The following is a 21723-nucleotide window of genomic DNA, read 5'->3' as shown; positions in this document are numbered from 1 at the left end:
TTTTATGTTTTTAATAAAATCAAAGTCTCGCTGGGTGCGAGAATTCAGCAATGGCGGCTAATTTGAGTCCAAACTTTGACTGTGAAACCACTGATATTTGTATTTCAGAACTTACAGTTGTCTAAAACGCTCATGAATGACTTGTGTGCACAGAGATGAAAACAACTAAAGAACTTGCACGGTAATGGTCTCTGCAGTCATTACAATACACAAACTGTTGAAATATACTTATATATAAACATAACATTATTATCAACAGTTCGGGGATAACCGGAGTCTGCAGAGACGACCTGCTGTCTGTCAGGGATTGGCATGTGTTCAGTGCGTGTATAATGACTGCCACACAATTCAAATATGCATGCACTGACGTCTCCACATTTACAAATTCTTTCTCATCCAACAATGACACATTCATGATTCAATAACTAAGGGTTGCATGTTTACATTTTCATACCGTCTCCTCATCATCGTAATCAGTGCCAATGATTTTTTAGTTTACTTGCCCCAAATTGTCACTTAGCCTAATTCTCATTTAAATTGAGTGTTATCTGTGGATTTTTAAGCTGATCTTAATAGACCAACAGAGTTTTGCTCGACTCAGCCTTGGTCCAAATCACAGGTAGGGCTGAGACGAGTCCAAATTTACTACCCCGTACCCACAACCCTATTACCTGACCCTACCCGGGTACCTGCTGTAGGTCTCAAGAGATAGGTACAAAATGTCTGATTGGGAAACGTTTGACCATACTCCTGTCAAAATGTATTCAGATACTCATAAACCGATCTGGTCATGCATTCACTGAAGTTGACTGAAGTTTTATCTTATTGCAAACATGTAAAGTCATAAGGAATTTGTGCATTATCAGAAAGAAATGCGAACATTTGTCACTTACAGTGTAACCATAGAGTTCTAGATAAGTTTTGCCAATAAACAATATAATGACATGACCAACCACAGGTCCAGGTTGTCCTGTGGGTACCCAGGTCCTACTCAGTACCCGAGTACCTGACCCATCCCAGCCCTAATTGCTGTACATTGTAGTTGTCATTGGTAAAGCATCTGTGTCTCAATATTCACAGAATGTCATTTGACAGTCAAAAAGACTGCTTTCATTTCATTGACTGTAAAGACAGTGTCACATCACCTGTTTTCATGGGAACCAAATTTATGGTATTTCGGTACATATACTCTATCACTTGCTAGGCATTATCACTATTGCAAAAGTAAATATCAATAGTTTATTGTGCATTATGACATTTATAAAATCTTTAAATAATCAAACTATTAAATATACCATATTTACCATATTAAGGGCTTTTCTCTTTCCTATAAGCATCCCCTCAACAACTTCTGGACCAATCTGAAAGTAATCTTTTTAAGCACCCCATATTAGAAGGCATATTTCAATGACAGTTCATATTATTTATAAGAAACTGCATCACTGAAGGTACGTAATTGTCAAGTGACTATTATCAAATAAAATTTTATCGTTTGAACGATGTTTGTTCACTACCGAACGATCTATGAAAACAAATCTAAGTTGTGTATGGCTTACCCAAGCCCCGGTGGTGCTTATTATGGACCATCTTTCCTTTGCAGTGAACTGGGACTCCTGAGAAAACGCTATATGCCAAAAGTACAAAATGGAAAAGAAGCCCTAATGAAAAAGCCCAAGTTGTGCACAGGTGATGTGATTTAAGATATGATAAGCTTATGTGATAACTTAACTGTTTCATTGTTTGCTCTCATTTTATGACTAAAACTTAAATCATTCACAATTGTATATGCATTTAAGAAGAAGTTAGATAAACTGTAAACATGAGAGAAAAATAAGTAAGATTGGCAGGTGATATATTCAAAGGTTTTATTCTTTCAGGTCAGGTTTTTACATATCTTGTGGTATTGGATTTTGAATCAACATGTTGGCAAGATGGAAAATTTCGCACCCAAGAAATCAGTAAGATTTTCAGATTCATTTATATCAATATCATGAGTGAGTGAGTTTGGTTTCACGCCGCTTTTAGCAATATTCCAGCAATATCACAGCGGGGGACACTAGAAATGGGCTTCATACATTGTACCCATGAAGGGAATCAAACCCAGGTCCTCGGCATGACAAGCGAACGCTTTAACCACGAGGCTACCCCACCGCCCCTCAGTATCATGATGATCATAGTATACCATTCACACTGACATACAGTGATGTTTTCACTTGTATTGTAATAATTCACATGTGGTTAATGTCCTAAGGCTTAAAAAAAATGAAGTGGATCCGATTACCTATCTGGCCTTTAATTCTTTTAGTGGTACTGTTTTGTGACAAAACAAATGCCACAAATGAAATACATTCCAAACCCTGCCTACCTTAAGCATTTTTCCAGCACAGTTGCAGATTCATTGAATAAGAAGAAGTCTATCTTCCGATCCCTTTTTAAGTTAAGTGTAATGAGAACCACAACATAATTTATAATTGTTCTTATCAATACTATAATGCAATCGTCATGATAATATAGCTGCATACTGTAGGTAAGATGGCTGGAATAACTTGACATGGATAGCTTGATGAAAAGCCAGTTCAACATGGTTCAGTTGAAAAAGAATTGGACAATGTTGACACCTAGTGTTACTTGAAATATTGTGGCACGTGGTCATGTGTACAGTGTACAGGTAACAAATCAGGTAACGTTAAAAAAACGTTGGTCGTGGAGAGTTGATGGATGGGTGACTACTTTGGGCAGCGTGACATGTGAGTTTCTAGGGCTTTCGTCCTGCCCCACACTGAAGCACATGTCATGTGATTTCTCCTTAGGCAAGTGACTTTGTTTGAAATATGCCTCTGTTCACCCAGCAGTGGATGGGTACCAGGTAGGATGAGATGCTGATGTGACTGTGAACCTTCTGGTTGTCAGTTGGTAATTGATTAGATTTCGCTGTCATGATGTTGATCAATTTTGAGTGTTTTTTTTCCAAAATCAATGTTGACCTTTCATAAATGAGTTTAAGTTGAGCAATAAAAACTCACTTGATTTTGATTATGAACAATATTGGATGATATGCATACAATTGTTTGTATTCTTCCAGTTGAGTTTCCAGCAGTGCTGTGTAACACGAGGACGGGGCAGATAGAGAGTGAGTTTCACCACTATGTTCAGCCTCAAGAACAGCCAGTACTCAGCGACTTTTGTAAACAGCTCACTGGAATTACCCAGGTAGGTGGGGATTGGCCATGTCCCATTCTTGTAGATGCTGAAGCGGAATAGGTCACGGATACCCAGTGTTTACAAGAAATTGTCAGAAGTGAACGACGTGAACTGATGTTTTTGTTTTTAAAGTGACCAGCAGAGAGACCTTAATTTTCTGAGAATATGACTGCTTGGCATCAAATGATGTTTGATGGTTAAAAGTCATGTCTTTGATTTCCTACATGGGTACAGTGAAACCCATCCTTTGGGATGACGTCATCATTTGACCAGAATATTGTTAAAAGCTGTGTAACTTCTTGCTGAAAGTAATATTCAAACAAGTTCCTTACTGTTAGAGTAGTAACAGCTAAAGTGTGGGGTGAGTGAGTGAGTTAGGTTAATGCTGCTTTTAACAGTATTCCAGTTAAATCACGGTGTGTCAGCTTAATGTGGGAGGAAAGCCCAAAGTGATGCAGGTCTCAGACGTTGACCACTTCGGTGAAACCCATGAGCATGGGTATGATGCTGACAAACCTAGAAACATAATCGGGCGAACTGTGATACGAACCCACAATCATAGGTTTCTGGCGTTCCCAAGGGATGCAACTCTGCACAGCGATTCGCATCGCCTTAGATGACTGTGCATACTGTGCCCCTATTGTGAATGAAGAAGTTGCTTGTTTATGGTGCTACTTATTTACAGCTAAAAGTGTGATGAGATATTGAACATGCTCAAGAAAAATGACTTTATATCAGAAATCACATATACAAATAATTACTCTTGATGAGGTCAATATGCAGTAAGGACCTGACGACCCAACCACTGAGGTGGTCTAATCAGACGAAGGCAGCAGGCCGAGGTCCAGTCAGACTGCCGAATTGGCCGGGTCCAAGGGTCCTTCTTTTCGCATATTGACCTCTTCAAAAATAAACATTCGTTTCGTATACCAAAATTCACTTTGAAGTTTATGAAGCATTTAAACCATCCTCTGTTTCATTACATTAATTTAGCTGTGAACTGTAAAAGAAAATGTTGGTATATCAGACGCTGTCTTGTTTGCTAGCAGACGAGAGTCAATATTCATCACATTACAGGTCAATACTGATCATGTGACTAGTCAATAATGGGGGTTAGTGTCAGTCACATGATTTGGGGGTGTATATTGAAATGTATTGTTTTTCACTTGATACAGATGAACCAATGGAATTTCACAATTATTAATGGAGATATAACAAACATCAATCTCATTAAAATCAGATCTTAGTTCTCGCTATCGCTAAACAAAGATCTGAGGACATCCCATTACGGGTCACGTCAGAACGACCTTTCATCCAACAAGTCAAAGCGTCGCTTACCAGATCATGAAAGTGTCAGTCGGAATGTGTTTTCTAATCATGCAACCTTGAAAACGTTAACATGGTGTATTCCGAACAACAATTACAGCCCATACGACTGATTCTGTCAAAGTTATCGTCTATCTCTTGCTTCCGAGGGATAAACATTTGAACGGAGGAGGTGTTGCACAGTACGTGGGAAGCACTGCCATACAATCGCAACCATATATGAGACATTTCGGAATGTTCGTTTGTTCAGTTTTCCAAATTTTAATCGAGAACTGTGTCAACATATTTTTCAAGCGTAGTCTGAAATGGAAGTCGCCAGGTTGAAAGGAGTGCCGTAAATTTAGAGAAAGTTGCTTTCTAATTGGCTGATGTCGACTTCTTGTTAGTCCTTTCAGTGGATGTCGTTCTGATGTGACCCGTAATCGGATGTCCTCAGATCTTTGTTTAGCGGCAGCGAGTACTTAGATCTGATTTTACTGAGATTGACCAAACATAAATGGGTCATGGCTGTGGTGTTTTATCATCTGCCTGTGTTTTGCCAGGAGCAAGTGGAACAAGGGATCCCTCTGTTTCTGTGTCTACGTAAGTTCTGTCACTGGTTGAACAAGATTAAGCAGGAGAAGAATATTGTCTTCTCTGAAGGGGAGGAAGGGTCCAGAGCCACCTTTGTCACATGGTCAGGTTAGTACAAGTCTTGCTCCACACTTGAACACAGGTTATGAGGTATGAGACATATGCTTAGGCGAATCATTTAGGTGACGTTAAAAATTTGCATCTGTTCACCCAGAGGTGAATGGATACCCGGTTGGTTGTTATGGTGACTTGAGAGCATACCTTCTGGCACTATGAGTTGTACACTGCCCAGGAGCTGAGCATGTAATTTGAATGTTCGCTGGGATACTATATGATATTTATGTTGTAAGAGATTGAATGGTCTCAATGCCTGCAGAATGTGAATAAGTATGAGGACTACAGTATAAGCATGATAAGTACCACTCATGGGTATGAGCTGTTGGTGTGAATTGGCTCTCACACTATCGACCACTGGTTTATCTGATCCTGGCCTGATTTCAGGCTACCATGTTGTGGTTTCCATCAGTAGCATTGCTTACCTTTTCATTGAATCTTATTCCTCGTTTAATTTTGACACAAGTCACATAACAGGTTTGTGAAATAGGCTACTCCTGAACTGAGATTTAGAAATCGACCACAATTTCCCCTGAACTTTGAACTGTCATGCTAAAGTTATGACATGAAGCTGTTGATATTCATTCTACATTTTAAACATTGCGCCAGACTTTCCTGTAACATACACTGACAAGCTGTGATATGCTAGAAACTGAGCTAATTCATTTAGCTTTGTGTGTTTTTAAAATGATGAAAGATAAAGAAGGATTTGATGGTAAATACATTTCTGAAGTTAAGAATTAAAAGTTTTGACTGTAATAAGCTTGAAAAGATATTCTACTGTGTTGAAGTATACTGGTATAAGTTTTTTCAACTTTCAGATTGGGATCTTGGTGTGTGTCTACTGTATGAGGCTCGTCGGAAACAACTCTCCAGACCCCCAGAGATGAACAGTTGGATTGATCTGAGGGCGACATACAGGGTAGGGGATCGGGTGTTCCTTACCTGTGCCAGGATCCAATAATTGTTAGATCGAATCACACATTCACCCCGATTATGATCTTTGGCTTCATGCCTGTGCGTGTCTTAACAAGAACACAAACTAAGTGGAATACAGTAATGTCACAAACAGTAGTGTCACAAATAAGAGGAAATTATGTTTCTTTAACTGAAAAATTTTCATTTTTACATCTACATGAGACTATTAAGAGCTACCTCCTTTAAATCTCCAATACGTTCCATAGCTGTTAACTGGACCTATGAAATGGAGGACATGTTACAGTAGCATGGTTAGGCAAGGCATGTTAGGCTTGACATGGTACAAGTGTATAGAAAAAGGCATGTGAAATATGCATTGTTGCAAGATAATTATAGTCAGAATGCCACTGCAATAGTTAAAATGCTCCCTGTAGTCATCCCGCAGCTGACAGTCCATTTTCTTGTTGTAAATGTGGAATGTGTTTATCAGGTGTCAGTACTTATTGCTTATGGTCTTAAAAGAGGGACTGTGCTCCATGTTCTGGTGCCCATTTCCAGTCAAGGTCCAGGGCATGGTGCCCACTCCCTTTCAAGGTCCATGTTCTGGTGCCCACTTCCAGTCAAGGTCTAGGCATTGGTGCCCTCTTCCTGTCAAGGTCCATGTTCTGGTGCCCACTTCCAGTCAAGGTCTATTGTATGGTGCCCTCTTCCTGTCAAGGTCTATTGTATGGTGTCCTCTTCCTGTCAAGGTCTATTGTATGGTGTCCTCTTCCTGTCAAGGTCTATTGTATGGTGTCCTCTTCCTTTCAAGGTCTATTGTATGGTGCCCTCTTCTTGTCAAGGTCTAGTGTATGGTGCCCTCTTCCAGTCAAGGTCTATTGTATGGTGCCCTCTTCCTGTCAAGGTCTATTGTATGGTGTCCTCTTCCTGTCAAGGTCTATTGTATGATGCCCTCTTCCTTTCAAGGTCTATTGTATGGTGCCCTCTTCATGTCAAGGTCTATTGTATGGTGCCCTCTTCCTGTCAAGGTCTATTGTATGGTGCCCTCTTCCTGTCAAGGTCTATTGTATGGTGCCCTCTTCCTGTTAAGGTCTATTGTATGGTGTCCTCTTCATGTCAAGGTCTATTGTATGGTGCCCTCTTCCTGTCAAGGTCTAGTGTATGGTGCCCTCTTCATGTCAAGGTCTATTGTATGGTGCCCTCTTCCTGTCAAGGTCTATTGTATGGTGCCCTCTTCCAGTCAAGGTCTATTGTATGGTGCCCTCTTCCAGTCAAGGTCTATTGTATGGTGCCCTCTTCCTGTTAAGGTCTATTGTATGGTGGTGTGGGGCGGTCGGGTTGCCTAGTGGTTTAAGCGTTCGCTCGTCACGCCAAAGACCCGGGTTCGATTCCCGACATGGGTACAATGTGCGAAGCCTTCTGGTGTCCCCCGCCATGATATTGCTGGAATATTGCTAAGAGCGGCGTAAAACCATATTCACTCACTCACTCACTATTGCATGGTGCCTTCTTCCAGTCAAGGTCTATTGTATGGTGCCCACTTCCTGTCAAGGTCCATGTTCTGGTGCCCACTTCCAGTCAAGGTCCATGTTCTAGTGCCCACTTCCAGTCAAGGTCCATGTTCTGGTGTCCACTTCCTGTCAAGGTCTATTGTATGGTGCCCTCTTCCAGTCAAGGTGGGGCAGTCGGGTAGCCTAGTGGTTTAAGCATTCGCTCATCACCCCGAAGACCCGGGTTTGATTCCCGACATGTTCTGGTGCCCACTTCCTGTCAAGGTCCATGTTCTGGTGTCCACTTCCTGTCAAGGTCCATGTTTTGGTGCCCTCTTCCAGTCAAGGTCCATGTTCTGGTGTCCACTTCCTGTCAAGGTCCATGTTCTGCTGTCCACTTCCTGTCAAGGTCCATGTTCTGGTGCCCACGTCCTGTCAAGGTCCATGTAGTGGTGCCCACTTCCTGCCAAGGTCTAGGTGTTGTTAGATTGACACATTGTCTCATGTATAAACAGGTAGTCTTTGACTGTTGGAGAGACCTACATCAGAATATTTGAGATAACAGATGATACACTGTCTTGGGGGTCAGTGATGATATGGAGGGTCTTAAAAGCCATTGTACCATGTTTACCTTTATTTTTTAAGCGTGTGTTTCTTTGAAATCAAATAATGAAAGTGAATCATCAATAAATGATGATGTAAATGGTTTTCCATTTTTAGAAATTCTATGGGCGGAAGCCTCATGGTTTAAATGGAGCTCTGCAGGCTGTTGGTATTGAGTTTGAAGGACGTGAACATTCAGGTAAGCAATTGACACGGATTAACATTTAATACCTCATCCTTGCTTGTATACCACTACTGGTGTCACTGCCATGTTGTTTTAATTTTAAGAGTTATGACCTCAGTGCTTTTGGACATCTCTTTTATTTTTAACTTTAAGTGTGGTGACCTATACTTTTCACTTAAAACTGAATTTTGAGATTAATTACGAATGATTCCTTACAATTCCTGACAATTCCTGACTTGAATTAAAATCAAAGCCAAGAGAATGTGTAAACTTTCTTTAGAGAGAAGCCAGTGAGTGCTCAGTTTACATCGCACAAACAACAATGTTTCTTGTGTGACATTTGCAACTTGGGCCATAACCTTGTGGTTGCCTGCTCTATACAGTACTTTAGTGCCAGGCAATGGTACATCTCACACTAAGTTCAGGTGTGGAGTTGGGATTAAGTAAGGACCCAATTCCATTTGTGAACATGGTTAATACTGGCCTCATAGCTACCCATTGAGATTACGGGATTCCCCAGCAACCTGCTTGTCATAAGTGGCCACAAAACGGCTCGCTGACTTGGTTGATGCATGTCATTGTATCCCAGTTGCATAGATCGATGCTCAGTATGTCAATCACTAGATTGATTACATTGTTTGATTATTTTCTGACCATCATGTAGCTAGAATAATGCTTAGTGCAGTGTTAAACAACAAGCAAACAAACACACTAACATCATTTCAATTAGCTTACTAAAAATAGACATGTGTCACTACTTCACTGATCCAGGTTAAAATAAGTCTTCAGCAACCCATGCTTGTCGCAAGAGGTGACTGATAGGATTGGGTGGTCTGGCTCGCTGACTTGATTGATGCATGTCATTGTATCCCAATTGCGTAGATTGATGCTCATGATGCCAATCACTAGATTGTCAGATTTGATTATTTACAGACTGACGTCAAATAGCTGGAATATTGCAGAGTATGGCGTTAACAACAAACATAAAAAACAAACAAACAAACAAACACTACCACATCGCACAGCGGTTTAATGTATTCAAGGGCAACGGAGAAATGCAGTGTATACAAACCTGTCCTGTATTGATGATGCATTGCTTGTGTATGACAAAGCAATATTTACTCCCTACCTCTAGACAAGAGGCTATTTCTGAAGTGTTACACAGGTAGACACATGATAGATAACTTGTATTCCAGGTGTGGATGATGCCCGCAACACAGCTCGTTTGGCCTGGAGGATGATGAGAGATGGCTGTATCATGAACGTCACCAAGAACATCGGAATGGTACGCAGATAGACACTCATTACAGTCGATCAAAACAAGGGTCACTTGCAATATGTTTTATATGTGTACTTGTAGATGTCTGTGATGATAATGTGGATTGTGTGTACTAATCTACTTGATTACGGACATGAAAATGAGACAAATTCATAACCAGTTTGTCCATGTTTTAATGTGTCGTATTTACTTTTATTGTATTTTATGGTTGATTTTTTGTACTGGATTTTAAATTATATTAAAACAATCTGATTTGTGACTATAAGTGTCTGTTCTTTGTTATAAGGCAGCATCTGGTCAGGATGACCAACAGACTGTTGAGGGGGATGGAACAATAAAGCGAGGACACAGGTCACACATCTCTCCCACTATCACCGTGTCCACAGGTCAAAGTTCTAAACGACCAAGCTCTGTTCCTTTCAAGCAAAGTGGAAAACTTCTTCAGACAAAACTTCAAATAGTCAACCAGAGATCTGATGGAAAGGAGAAAACATTTGTGGTTCCAGTGAGTTTAAATACTCGTCAAAGCTCTGTGGGACTGAGTGTTCGAGATACCAATATTAGGCGTGATTTTAAACAGGAGGATAAAAAGTGTGTCAGAGATTTGAAGAGTGGCAGGACGACCTGTTCAGTGTCAAGTCAAGGAAAGAAACTGGAGTCTGATCATTGTATGGATACTAAGGTGTCCAGTGTTGTTACACCATGCATAAATCGTTCCAAGACGGCTTTGAGAAACAGCTGCTCGAGAACTCAGAATCATTGTCCTACTGTTCATGGAAGCTTCAAGCCACCAAATCAAAGTGCTGTGACTCCAGGACAGACGGGTCTAAGCTCTGCTTCCACATCTGAAGTTGTGTTGAGAAGTGTTTTCAAAACTCCAAATCAGAGGATGAACCATAGTGGTGAAAGCTTGAGTCGTGGAGTAATGGCACCATATCAAAATACTTCAAACACTGTTTTCAAAACACCAAGTCCTGGGCAAGGCAGGTTATCACTTCCTGGGTCCAACTGTTCAAGCAGCATGAAAGCTACCCCACCGATGTGTAAATGTGGTCGACGTTCAAAACGACGTTTGGTTCAGTCACCGGGCCCTAACATTGGTCGGTTCTTCTTCACATGTGGTGTGCGTACTTCTCAATATGATGCTAGGAGAGGATGCGAGTTCTTCCAGTGGGAAAGTTCATCTGCAGGGGGAGGTAACTCCAGACATGTCTCAAAGACAGGAAGTAGTTGTGGTGTGTCCAGACCATTTACTCCTGTCACACCAGTAGGTGTGAGACCACAGTCTCAGCGGGGGATCAGATCAGCTGTTCCTAAGTTTATTCGATAGAACAATCAGGTTGACCCATCTTAAAAAGTCCAATTTCCACCCTTGCCGAACTAGGCTGGAATTCCTGGGCTCGATCATAGCGCCACCAGTGGCTATAACCAGTTATGTCCCTTCTAAACCTGTCCTATGGACCAATCAGATTCCACCCCTCGTATCACTTGCGTTTGCTTCACACAAAATGGTGGCGCCCAGTCAGGACGATCTGATCGATTATCAAGTTCTATATCGTGATAAAAGGGGTCTTACATCGCGAAATGCATCAAATCACGTGAGCACCTTGATTAAAAACATTGAAAAGATTTGGAAAATATCTGCTGACAACGAGTTGGCGGTGTACATGCTTTGCAAATCCTGCAATCGACAGAAATCTGTACGACAGTTTACTCTCTTGCCTCGGGAAGATGAGGTTGCCCATGATTACCTTGTGTTGATTCCAGGGCAGAATATGTCAACAGCTGACTAACATGAGGATCACATGGTCATAATGCTGCAGATTTTGGAAGATGTGGTTCCTGCTATCAATGCATCCCACAACCCACCGAAATATGTGTGTTTCCTAATTCTAAAATCTAAATATAGGGTAGGTAGGTCATTTTGTTTGCTTTCTAAACTGTAATTTTGAAAAGTGGTAATTTGCATTATGTCATTAAAATAACCCTGATTAAACAGGTTTTGGATCCAGGCTCCTGATTAGGATTGATCGGAAACAGTAATCATATACTGTATTCGACGTAGTAAGCGCCCAGCTCTAATAAGCGCCCACGGCGATATTTGCTAATATATTGGCTTGTGAACAATCCCAATTAGCACCCCTTCCGATTGATCAATATACACAAGACTTATTTATTCATGTATAATACGCTCTCGTGTGTTATATGCACCCTTAATTATGGGCAATTAAATTCTGGAAAAATATATCTGTCGTGTTTAATACGCACAGACTTTTCTTTAGTATCATTTCAGGCTGTCAGCTGAAACCATGAAATTTACAATCTTTCAACTCTGTTTTTTTTCATCAAATTTTCATTCTAATAAGAGCCTCCTATTTCTAATTTTGAGAGTGCCCTGGGCGCTTATTACGCCGAATACGGTATTTAGTTTCTGTAGCCTCAATCTGTTTCTTCAGTCAGTTCTCGATTTAGCTATGACATCATGCACCAGTGCAGAGACCATATACCGGTATACTGTGCTCCATATACATGCATGTTGAGAGTATGAAGTATCATTATGTATGCATCATTGGTAATTGGTTATTTTGTTGGTGTGGGAGAGATATATATGCATTGTTGCTTAAAAATCCAAATGGAAACGTTTTGATCGACTGTCCAATTTTAGATTAGTTCCATGGTTGATCCTGTGTTTAATTTTATTTAAGATAAAAATGGTGTGATCAGGACAATAATTTTTTATAATTCATTAGTACACTTATTTGATATTAAGTATTTTATAAAAAAAACACAAGGAAAATGGAATATTAATGTATGGAAAATGATGAATCTTTCTTGGGTATATTTTAGATCATCTGGCTGAAAGTCATTTGAGCTTATATTCATAAGCACTGGCCATGATCTGGCGGTCTGTTTGTTTGTCATTAATTTTTCGTGTTTTCAAAATCTCCTCTGAAGCTGCAAGGTCTTTGAAGCTGAATCTAGGAAGTATAAATGTCTCGAAAACCTGCACAAAGAACTTGTATTCAATTTTTAAACATGTCCGCCGTGGCAGCTGTGAATATTGAAAATATCATTTGACACATTACTTTGGCATTTCAACATGTATCATTATTAAAATGAATAACATAACATACAATATGAATAACATAACATATAATATAAATATTGGCTTTTATTTATTGTTGAACCAGCTTCAACTGTTGACCTTCACTTACCCGTTTGTCCTGTGTATCTGCAGTTTCAACATCTCCTCTAAAACGTCTTGGTTTTTGTGTCGTTATGAAATTTAATATGAAGTAAGTTGTCATATGTGAATAGCATATTACCTAACTAGTGTTTTATGTGCATAGTTGGAATTTAGTCCCAGACAGGACCTTTGACCTTTGAAATGTTCACATAATCCTGTCAACTTTTACCACATTTTCCACATCTCCTCTGACAGTTCTGGGTTTATGAAGCTCAATCTCATTAAAATCAGATTGTTTCTTTCAAAAATTCCATTGCAGTCATGATGAACTTGCAATCCCTGAACCATCTTATTTTTCCTTCCACCCAGCCCTTAATATAATGAATGCTGTAGTCTTAAATGAAACAAGTCCATATTTTCCACTGGTTCTGAATCTCCCATCTTACCAGGGCTCCTTTTTAATTTAAATGGAGTTATTTTCAGAGATTAAGTGTCAGTCTACATTGACCATCTGCATAGCCAGTTATGGAAATGTCATATAATGATCATGGTGTGAGGTGTCTGTTTTGTAGACTTCTGTTATTTCTATTGCTTATCCTTCTTTTACCCTCTGCCACCTTTTTGATTGTTAGACTGCCTCCGTGGTCTTGTGGTAGAGCATTTGAGAGAGTTCGATCCCCGGCTGCGTCATACCAAAAGACATTAAAAGATGGTACTTGTTGTTACCCTGTCTGGCGCTCGGCATTAAGGGGCTAAATCAAGGACTGGTCAGTATACTGTGTCTGAGTGGGATATTCATGTTAAACTGCGGCATGGTATCTCAGTGAGCTAGCACTATAAATCGGCATCAGTCCGGACTAGTACAAGCAGCCACACACACACGTGCATGCACGTCGTTATATAAGTGCAATAATCTTGGATGCAACGTTAAACCCAATTTCACCTCACCTTCTGATTGTTATGTTATAGAAACTTTGGGTGAGCTACAGAACCCTGTTGCTCCATGTTATTACATATATTTGATCATGTTGATTGTAGAAGGCCGTTTTGGGGAGGTCAGATATATATGTTTTCTGTTGATTCATGTTTTGTTTATTTTGCTGTACCCTGTATCATATATACAGTTATATGAAGACAATAGCCAGTAACGTAAAATGCCCCCAAAACAACTTGATATCCTTGCAGGAAAACATGCTTTATTGTTAAATATAAAAAGACATTTCTAAAAAGTACATCAGGGTAATCTATTTAACCCATCGTCATTGTACATTATGATTAAACACTTTGTCTCTTAAAAAATATACCTATTTCATATACATACAAAATCACAGATTTCATGTTATCATCATGATCATTCTCACCCCAAATGTTACAGCATATATAGCATCAAAAGATACAAAGGATTTTAATGTAAGCTAGAAGTCTAACTTGTCACCGGCGTGGATATGTCGTCTTTTCTCCCATAGTCTCTGCTTGGAGGAGCTGCTTGTGAAGCACCAGGAGGTATGTCCTGAGGTTGTCCCTCTACTGATGCTCTCTGAAGGTGGCTCTGTAGTCACGATATAGTACCCTGTGTATCCACTCCACATGGCTGGCTGTCAGGGTGTACACACCCGGTCTCAGGGGCGTTGCACAGCCTGAACCACCCGCATCACCAAAGGATGTGGTTCCTGGAAATGGATAGATTGAGTGAGACTTGATACAGAAATCTTGGCTTGCAACCTTTGTTGACTGATATAGCGATGTTTTAGATCTGTTTCTGGCTCTGAAGATATCAAGATAGATAGCAGTCCAGCTCTGATTTACATTAATAATCTTTTTCAACATATTCAAGAAGCAAAAAAACTATATCATACCCGAAGCTTTATGCCTGGGATAATACACATACACAGTTTCCTAATGGTACTTGAACTAATGTTTTCAGTTTGTACACTAGAGTACACAATGGAGGGCCAACAAAGTCAAGGCAAAGTAGTGCCAAATGGCACAATAGTAAAACAATGTAACATGTTGAATTGCGTATGCTTCATGCTTGCGTGACCACATGTCACCACTTCATGTAGAAACAAAGAAATGGCTGTGAGAGAAAAAATATTCAAAAGAGTAGAAACTCTGCAGACTTTAAAAGTCTGTTCAGACTCTGTTATTTACTGGTCGAATAGACATAATACTCTTGGTAATCGAGGATGTGTAACGGTGCACCGGAGACTGGTATAATCTAACACTCACCGGCCATCACCCATCTGTTTTTGATCTGGCACTGAAGGGGTCCTCCACTGTCCCCCTACAAACACACACACCATCAGCGACAGTTGAGTAATACCCTGCATCACAGATTAATACACAGTTTCCATATACCAATGCCCAACTTATGATACTTGGTCTTTTAGTTTGATATCAAAGTGTTAGTTGCGCCCAAAATTTGTCACCTTGACTCTGCTTTATGTGAGGGAATCCAACAGTCAAGACAATACCCTGTTTATGTGAAGGAATCCAACAGTCCAGACAATACCCTGTTTATGTGAAGGAATCCAACAGTCAAGACAATACCCTGCTTTGTGGGAGGAAGTCCAACAGTCAAGACAATACCCTGTTTATGTGAGGGAATCCAACAGTCAAGACGTATGTATGATAGTTGCTTACGTGACAAGTGTCGACCCCGCCCTCCCTGTATCCCGCACAGATTGTGTCTTCCGTGACCAGCTCCTTGTATCCAGGCAGCTCGCTGCAGTCAGAGTAGCTGTACACTGGCACCACGGCCTCCTTCAGGGCCCCAGGGGGTCCAGACGCTGGAATAGTAACCTTAGTAATTACGTACATATTGTGCTGACCACACAGATTCATTATTGTAATGTAACCTAGTGTTGTTCTGAGCTCGGCCCCTTCCATACTAGGAGTGTATGATCCTTGGTCTGTTAGTTGTGAGTGCTAAATGTCTAAATGTAAAATAGTCCCGTCTATTCCAAGCGTATATTTATAGAAAGGTTGGTTAAAGATGTGAAATAATTGACAAAAACCTGTCCATTTCTAAAAACCAATGGAGCGTTTAGACAATAGGATGACGTCACACATGTGCTTTGACCATGATGAAACACGCACGTGTTATAGACCCCCAGCCAGTGATGACGCACTTCTGTCCAGTGCTCGGAATGTCATCGTTGTTGGGAAGACACAGAGGCCTTGTCCACGTGTTCATGGTCACGGGACGCTCCAGCTTGAGCAAGACGAGATCTTTTCCTGGTAGAAGAGTGTCGTTGACGTCGAAGCCAGGAGGGGTGAAGATGTTGATGAGTTTGATGTTTTGTTGGGTCGGCTCTGTCTTTGCTCCCGGCGTTGGGTCGAATTTTCCAAGGCGTGCCTCCCACAGTGACAGGTTGCTGAACACAGGCCACCTGTGAGGGTGATTTTGAAAGTGTTGAGTTATTTCAATATGTTCAATGCGGGGAACACTAAGAATGTGCTTCATGTAGGGACCCACCATTCAATATTGTAATGAGATCAGGGAGCCAGGATCCTCATACTTTACCTGGCACGCTGTTGTATAATCGAAATACCGATAAAAGCCATTTAATAAATAATTCACTGTAATCAAGAGATGGCTAATACTTTGTTTTCATAGACATCCTGACGTTTTTATTAAGTTATTTCTTTTTTAAAAACATTTTTGACAAGCAATGTTCATCAATTAGGATAGCATATTGAGTATTGTTTTGTTAAACCATAAATAGTTCTTTACGGAAGCTAAACCACCTATAAACATGCACATGGACCTCAAGCTGATGTTGGTCTGTTGAGGACACTTGGTGTGAAAACGGCATGTGTGAATACAAAGTCTAAGACATGTTTACTTACCCATAGAAACAATGGCCTGCAGAAAGAACCCACTGCTTGTCCAGCAGTACCCCGCCACACCAGTGCTGTTCGGCAAACTTGAGAGAAACCTGAACACAGGAGTGAGTGCGTGAGTTGGGTTTAACGCCGCTTTTAATAGTATTCCAGTTATATCACGTGATGCAGGTCTCTGACGTTTACTACTTTGGTAAAACCCACGAGCACGGGTAGTGTGCTGACAAACCTAGAAACATAATTGGGGCGAAACGGGATTCGAACCCACGATGATAGGTTTCGTTTTAAATGACGTAATCCCAGGAATCTGTCATTGAAATCTCATTAGAATCGGACCTTAGTGCCCTCTGCCGCTACACACAACACTAACATCTGATTTTAATGATATTGCTGTAATTTGAACGCACGATGAGCGGATCTTGGCACGACTAAGGGATGCAACTCTGCCCAGTGACTTACGACACCTTCTACCACTGGGCTACCCCCATCCACAGAAGAAGAAAGCGTTTGAATAAGTGGCCGAGTCCGCTATTTTTTGTGAAATAGCTGATTCATAAATAGTTCTAACAGTGTCTGACGATTTTGTGTATTGTATGTTTTTCCAATGGTAAAATTTTCCCAGAATACACGGATGAGCTTTTGCAGGTGACAAAATTCTGCGTTTCTGAGATAAATCAAAGCATTAGAAGATAAAGAAAGTGAGTTTTGAATTCATCAGTTTCAGAGAGATGGAACTGGTGACGTCACTTCTGAAGCAGAACTATGGTTGCGAATGGGGTATATAATAATATAAAGGGGATACAAGAAAATGGTGGCGCGGAGCCCCGTCTTTGAATAATTCTAGGCTATGAATAATCGTTTGATTTGTAAATTTCGTAAAGAAACTTGCCGTCATCCGTTAAAATGAAATACTTATACATGACTTAAAAAAAACAAAAAAAACAAGACAATCCACGTGGTCGTATCGGTGATGTCGGAAACAGAAATTCAAATTGACAAACGAAGAAAGTAATTTAGCAGCGATAAGTGTATTCGGCGTCACGACAGTCGTCACTTGTTTGTAAACATAACGGTCATTCGGTTGCGAGTTCAACTCCAAGTATGGTTGTGGCCACCTATTCACAGTGGGAAGTTATGACTGGTGGCAGCGATAGTATAGAGAGCTCCACGAACGGGCTATCGCTGTGAGGAGCTTGCGTCAGAAACTTATGAGGGTTTGAATCCAAATTCGACCCGATTATATTTCTAGGTTTGTCAGCACCATACCCGTGATCGTGGGTTTCACCGAAGTGGTAAACGTCTGAGACCTGCATTACTTCGGGCTTTCCTCCCACATTAAGCTCCCACACCGCGATATAACTGGAATACTGTTAAAAGCGTCGTTAAACCCAGCTCACTCACTCATCCTCACAACTGATGCATCTCAATCTGCAGTAGGGTACATTTTAGGCCATAGAAGTATCTTCCTGTTCTGTTTTTAGGAACAAACAATGTTGATTGGTAACGTTTCGTTTGCTTGTAAGGGTATATTATGCATAATGGTCATTTCCCATCACCGTAAGCAACTGCTATGGCCCCTTGAAATGGAAGATTTGAAGTGATTATTAAAACAATAGGGTAACAGGCATACTGTCGCTCTGTCAAAGATTATGGCTTTGATCAAGAAATATTCTGTATTGATGAGGATGCCCCCCTCCCCCCCCCCCCCCCCCCACACACACTTACCCCTCACCACCCACCCCACCCAAATCAAATGGTCTGCCCCTTACTCGTTCCTGTATTAGTATTTTACTCACCATCCAAGGCCAGCTACCCGGTATGGCATTATTTCCCCCAATAATTCTCGGCATCTTCAACCTTGGTTCTACATCAGGAATGCCACACTCCCCAACATCGTCTTGTAGCCATGCTTTGTACCACGTCCGGAAGTCAACTGGGCGTTGGCTCTCCTTAGGTGGAACATCAGTCGGGCTCTGGCCCTTGCTAGGCCAGTGGTGCCACCTGGATAGGAGCGAGTAGAGGGTGTTGTGAGAGAGGACGTGCCAGTGAGGATGGGCACGTCCAAGCCAGGACGCCATCTGGTGGAGTCGGAAGGTGGACAACCCCGCTGTGAGCAGGTGGCTCCTTGGGAGATTTGATAGAGCGTTTCTGAGAATGGCAGCATCTTCGTCACTACTGTCACGTGAGGGAGTGTCTGGAATGAAATCAGCTGAGTACATTGTTATATATAGCATTTTGATTGCAGCGGTTCAAACTTAATTTATTTTGTTTAAGTGAAGATGTGTGTGTTTAGGTATTAAACACATCATAGACATGTTTAGCTCTATAGGTATTGAGTGAGTGAGTATGGTTTTAGCAATATTTCAACAATGTCCTGCATTCACTCGTTGTACCCATATGGAGAATTAAACCAGGATCTTTGGCGTGACGAGCAAACCATTTATCCACCAGGCTACTCCACCTCAATGTATGTGTGGCTGATTGTGTTAAGATCCATGTTTCCAAGACAAGAGAGTTAACTGACTATAAAAGTCCAGTTTCTACCGTTGCTGAACCAGCTGGTATTATGGAGTTACATTTTGGCTGGACTAACGAGTCTATGCACAGTTCAATCAAAATCATGCAACAAAAATCGAAATCCGGATTGTTAACTGTAGTGCGGATTTCGGTCGACTGCAGGATTTGCAAAGCATGTGCACCGCCAACTCATTATCAATAGATATTTTCCAAATCTTTTCATATTTTCGTCAAGGTGATCACGTGATTTGATTTCTTTCGCGATGTAAAAACCGTTTTATCACAATATAGATCTTGATCATCATCAGATCGTCATGACTGGGCGCCGCAATTTTGTTAAAAGCAAATGCAAGTGATACGAGAGGTGGAATTTGATTGGTCCAAAGGACAGGCTTAGAAGGGACGTAACTCGTAATAGCCCTTGATGGCGCTAGATCCAGTCGAGGAATTCCTGCCCAGTTTGGCAAGGGTGGAAACTGGACTTCTAAAGATGGTTAAAATCCTAATCAGAACAAATATTTTATCTAGACTACAAAATGTCAGTACATGCCCTGGATATACTGTACCAGTCAATCCAGTGATTGATATCATGAGCATCGATCTACGCAATTGGGACATGATGACATGCATCAAACAGGTCAGCGAGCCTGATCACCCGATCCTGTTAGTCGCCCCTTACCACAAGTATGGTCGCCTTTTACGGCAAGCATGTTTTGCTGAAGACCTATTCTAACCCGGGTTTTTTTCAACCGCTAAATGCTGGCGATCTGTAATAATCGAATATTAGTCAACTGTGGGCCTTTTTTTTCTTTAGGGACACAACATAATGATTCTTGATAGTGATCATTGGTATGTCAGCTTAAACTCTACGACCTGTGTCATTTTTTGATATTTCAAAAGCTAACAGGGCGTGATATAACTGAATACTGTAGTTGTCTACCGGAAAATTAAATTATTTCATTTAAAACCTTGAAACGTTAATTCTCCCTACCTAGCACACAGGGACGTGTCACCACCCCTTGTATTTGCGACTAAAAAATCGGTTTCATGTCTGCAAAATCATAACAAATATAAACAAAAGTAACAAAACTATTTAGGGTCGCGAAAATTCTGTATCACGCATATAGATATGATTATATACAAAATCAACTTAACACAAAATATTCTTGAAAACTTCGAGACTGCTGTTGGAAGCGAAAGAATACACGCTGGTAACCAAAATGGCGCTTGCGAACGGTCTCGATTGAAGTGAGAAATGTCTATAATGGAACATTTTCAAGAGCAAAACAAACGCCATGAAGCGATATTAACTCCCTTAATTGCCAGCTGTCATTACTTTGCCTTGTCAATGTGGAACTAACGTAAAAGGAAGTCAACAGTTTGTGAACGGGCCAGACACTTACGATAAAGGGAGAACATTTAAGGGGAGGTCACTCTTCTTTGACAATGGTTCTGTCTAAGTGTTATGTTCACAGCAGTGAAATATCAAGTGTTATGGTCTCTGCAGTGAAGTGAAATATCAATTGCTATGTACACTGCACTGAAAATATCACTTTTCTCAACTTCGATTAACTCAGTCTTTCACACTTAAGTATATAATAAAACATCTGTCCGGAGAGCGGAAGGTCAATGGTTCGATTCCCGGTCGCGCCAAAGCAAGGGACGTTAAAAGATGGTACATGTTGTTTCCCTGCCTGGCGTTCGGCTTTGAGTACATACAACAAGGACTGGTTGGCTCGGAGTCAGTGTCATATCAATCTCATTAAAATCAGATCCTAGTTCTCGCTACCGGTAGCGGTAGCGATAACTAAGGTCTGATTTTAATGAGATTGGTATCATATGTGCATAAGTGGGGTATTCATGTTAAACTGGGACATGTCATTAGTGGGCAACTACTGTAAAACCAGCCAGCATTAGTCTGGACTAGCACACACATGCACACAGGCATGCGCGCGATCGTTTGTAATGTCTCTGAAAAAAATCAGAAACGGTGCTTTGAAATTAAAACAAATGAAGCTGCAAAAACACAAAACGATTGATACAAAACCATATTTTTAAAACACCTACCTGCTGCGCACAGAGCAAAAAGTACAACCAGCCATATGTACGATGGCATATTCCTCATACGCGATGACCAGTGTATGTGTGTGTGTATAAATATCCCAATATGAAACGCAGAGAACTTTCATTAGCTGTTTAAGAACCACCTCTTATAGGGCTTCCTGAAAGTGGGCGGGTCAATTACCTTAGGTCTCTGAATGGGTGAATGCCTTTGACAACTGAAACATGGTTGCGTTTTGGAGAGCCCGACCATGCACGTTTTTCTGTATGAAAGTATATGAAACAATAATTAAATATATAAATTGTTACATGCGTCCTAAAAGATATGTATTTGCAGAAATGGATAGAATTAATGTGCAAATCAAATAAATGTTTATATTATAGAATCATGAAAAGTAATATTGAAATTGAGGCGTACCTCTGT

At 40.8% G+C, this 21723-nt stretch overlaps 2 protein-coding genes across 3 annotated transcripts; one reads left to right on the top strand and one right to left on the bottom strand.

The window, feature by feature from the left end:
* Positions 1-23: 23 nt before the first annotated feature.
* Positions 24-11375, top strand: LOC124138591 (ERI1 exoribonuclease 2-like). The gene is made up of 9 exons (XM_046505324.2): positions 24-181; positions 1601-1686; positions 1878-1958; positions 3083-3210; positions 5070-5208; positions 6036-6136; positions 8343-8424; positions 9606-9694; positions 9975-11375. Exons 1-9 carry the CDS (start codon positions 156-158, stop codon positions 11016-11018), a joined length of 1776 nt encoding a protein of 591 aa, XP_046361280.2. The 5' UTR covers positions 24-155; the 3' UTR covers positions 11019-11375.
* Positions 11376-14054: 2679 nt separating this feature from the next.
* LOC124138582 (serine protease 33-like) lies at positions 14055-21448 on the bottom strand. Of its 2 annotated transcripts, none has more exons than XM_048382714.1 (7): positions 21306-21448; positions 18518-18930; positions 16728-16816; positions 15975-16267; positions 15519-15664; positions 15105-15159; positions 14055-14545 (listed from the first exon to the last, which is right to left on the bottom strand). In XM_048382714.1, the coding sequence occupies exons 1-7, from the start codon at positions 21361-21363 to the stop codon at positions 14400-14402; spliced, it is 1200 nt and encodes a 399-aa protein (XP_048238671.1). In that variant the 5' UTR covers positions 21364-21448; the 3' UTR covers positions 14055-14399. The 2 variants fall into 2 exon arrangements, with proteins under 2 accessions (XP_048238671.1, XP_046361269.2); XM_046505313.2 differs by having other exon boundaries at positions 18518-18915; positions 21306-21446.
* Between the last annotated feature and the right edge of the window lie 275 nt (positions 21449-21723).

Source organism: Haliotis rufescens, unplaced genomic scaffold (genome assembly GCF_023055435.1).
Source record: "Haliotis rufescens isolate VD_foot unplaced genomic scaffold, xgHalRufe1.0.p SCAF_40, whole genome shotgun sequence".
NCBI lineage: Eukaryota > Metazoa > Mollusca > Gastropoda > Lepetellida > Haliotidae > Haliotis > Haliotis rufescens.
Note: the sequence above shows the minus strand (reverse complement) of the source record. Positions and strands in the feature narration are given on the sequence as shown.

Bases quoted from the DNA above. Each gene is read 5' to 3' on its own strand.
- LOC124138582 (XM_048382714.1), bottom strand. From the start codon at position 21,363: ATGAGGAATATGCCATCGTACATATGGCTGGTTGTACTTTTTGCTCTG. The intron at 16,268-16,727 runs GTAAGTAAACAT...TCACCCTCACAG, and splicing joins GCAGGCCATTGTTTCTATGG to GTGGCCTGTGTTCAGCAACC. The intron at 14,546-15,104 runs GTGAGTGTTAGA...ATCCATTTCCAG, and splicing joins AAACAGATGGGTGATGGCCG to GAACCACATCCTTTGGTGAT.
- LOC124138591 (XM_046505324.2), top strand. From the start codon at position 156: ATGAAAACAACTAAAGAACTTGCACG. The intron at 6,137-8,342 runs GTAGGGGATCGG...TTCCATTTTTAG, and splicing joins ATCTGAGGGCGACATACAGG to AAATTCTATGGGCGGAAGCC. The intron at 8,425-9,605 runs GTAAGCAATTGA...CTTGTATTCCAG, and splicing joins TGAAGGACGTGAACATTCAG to GTGTGGATGATGCCCGCAAC.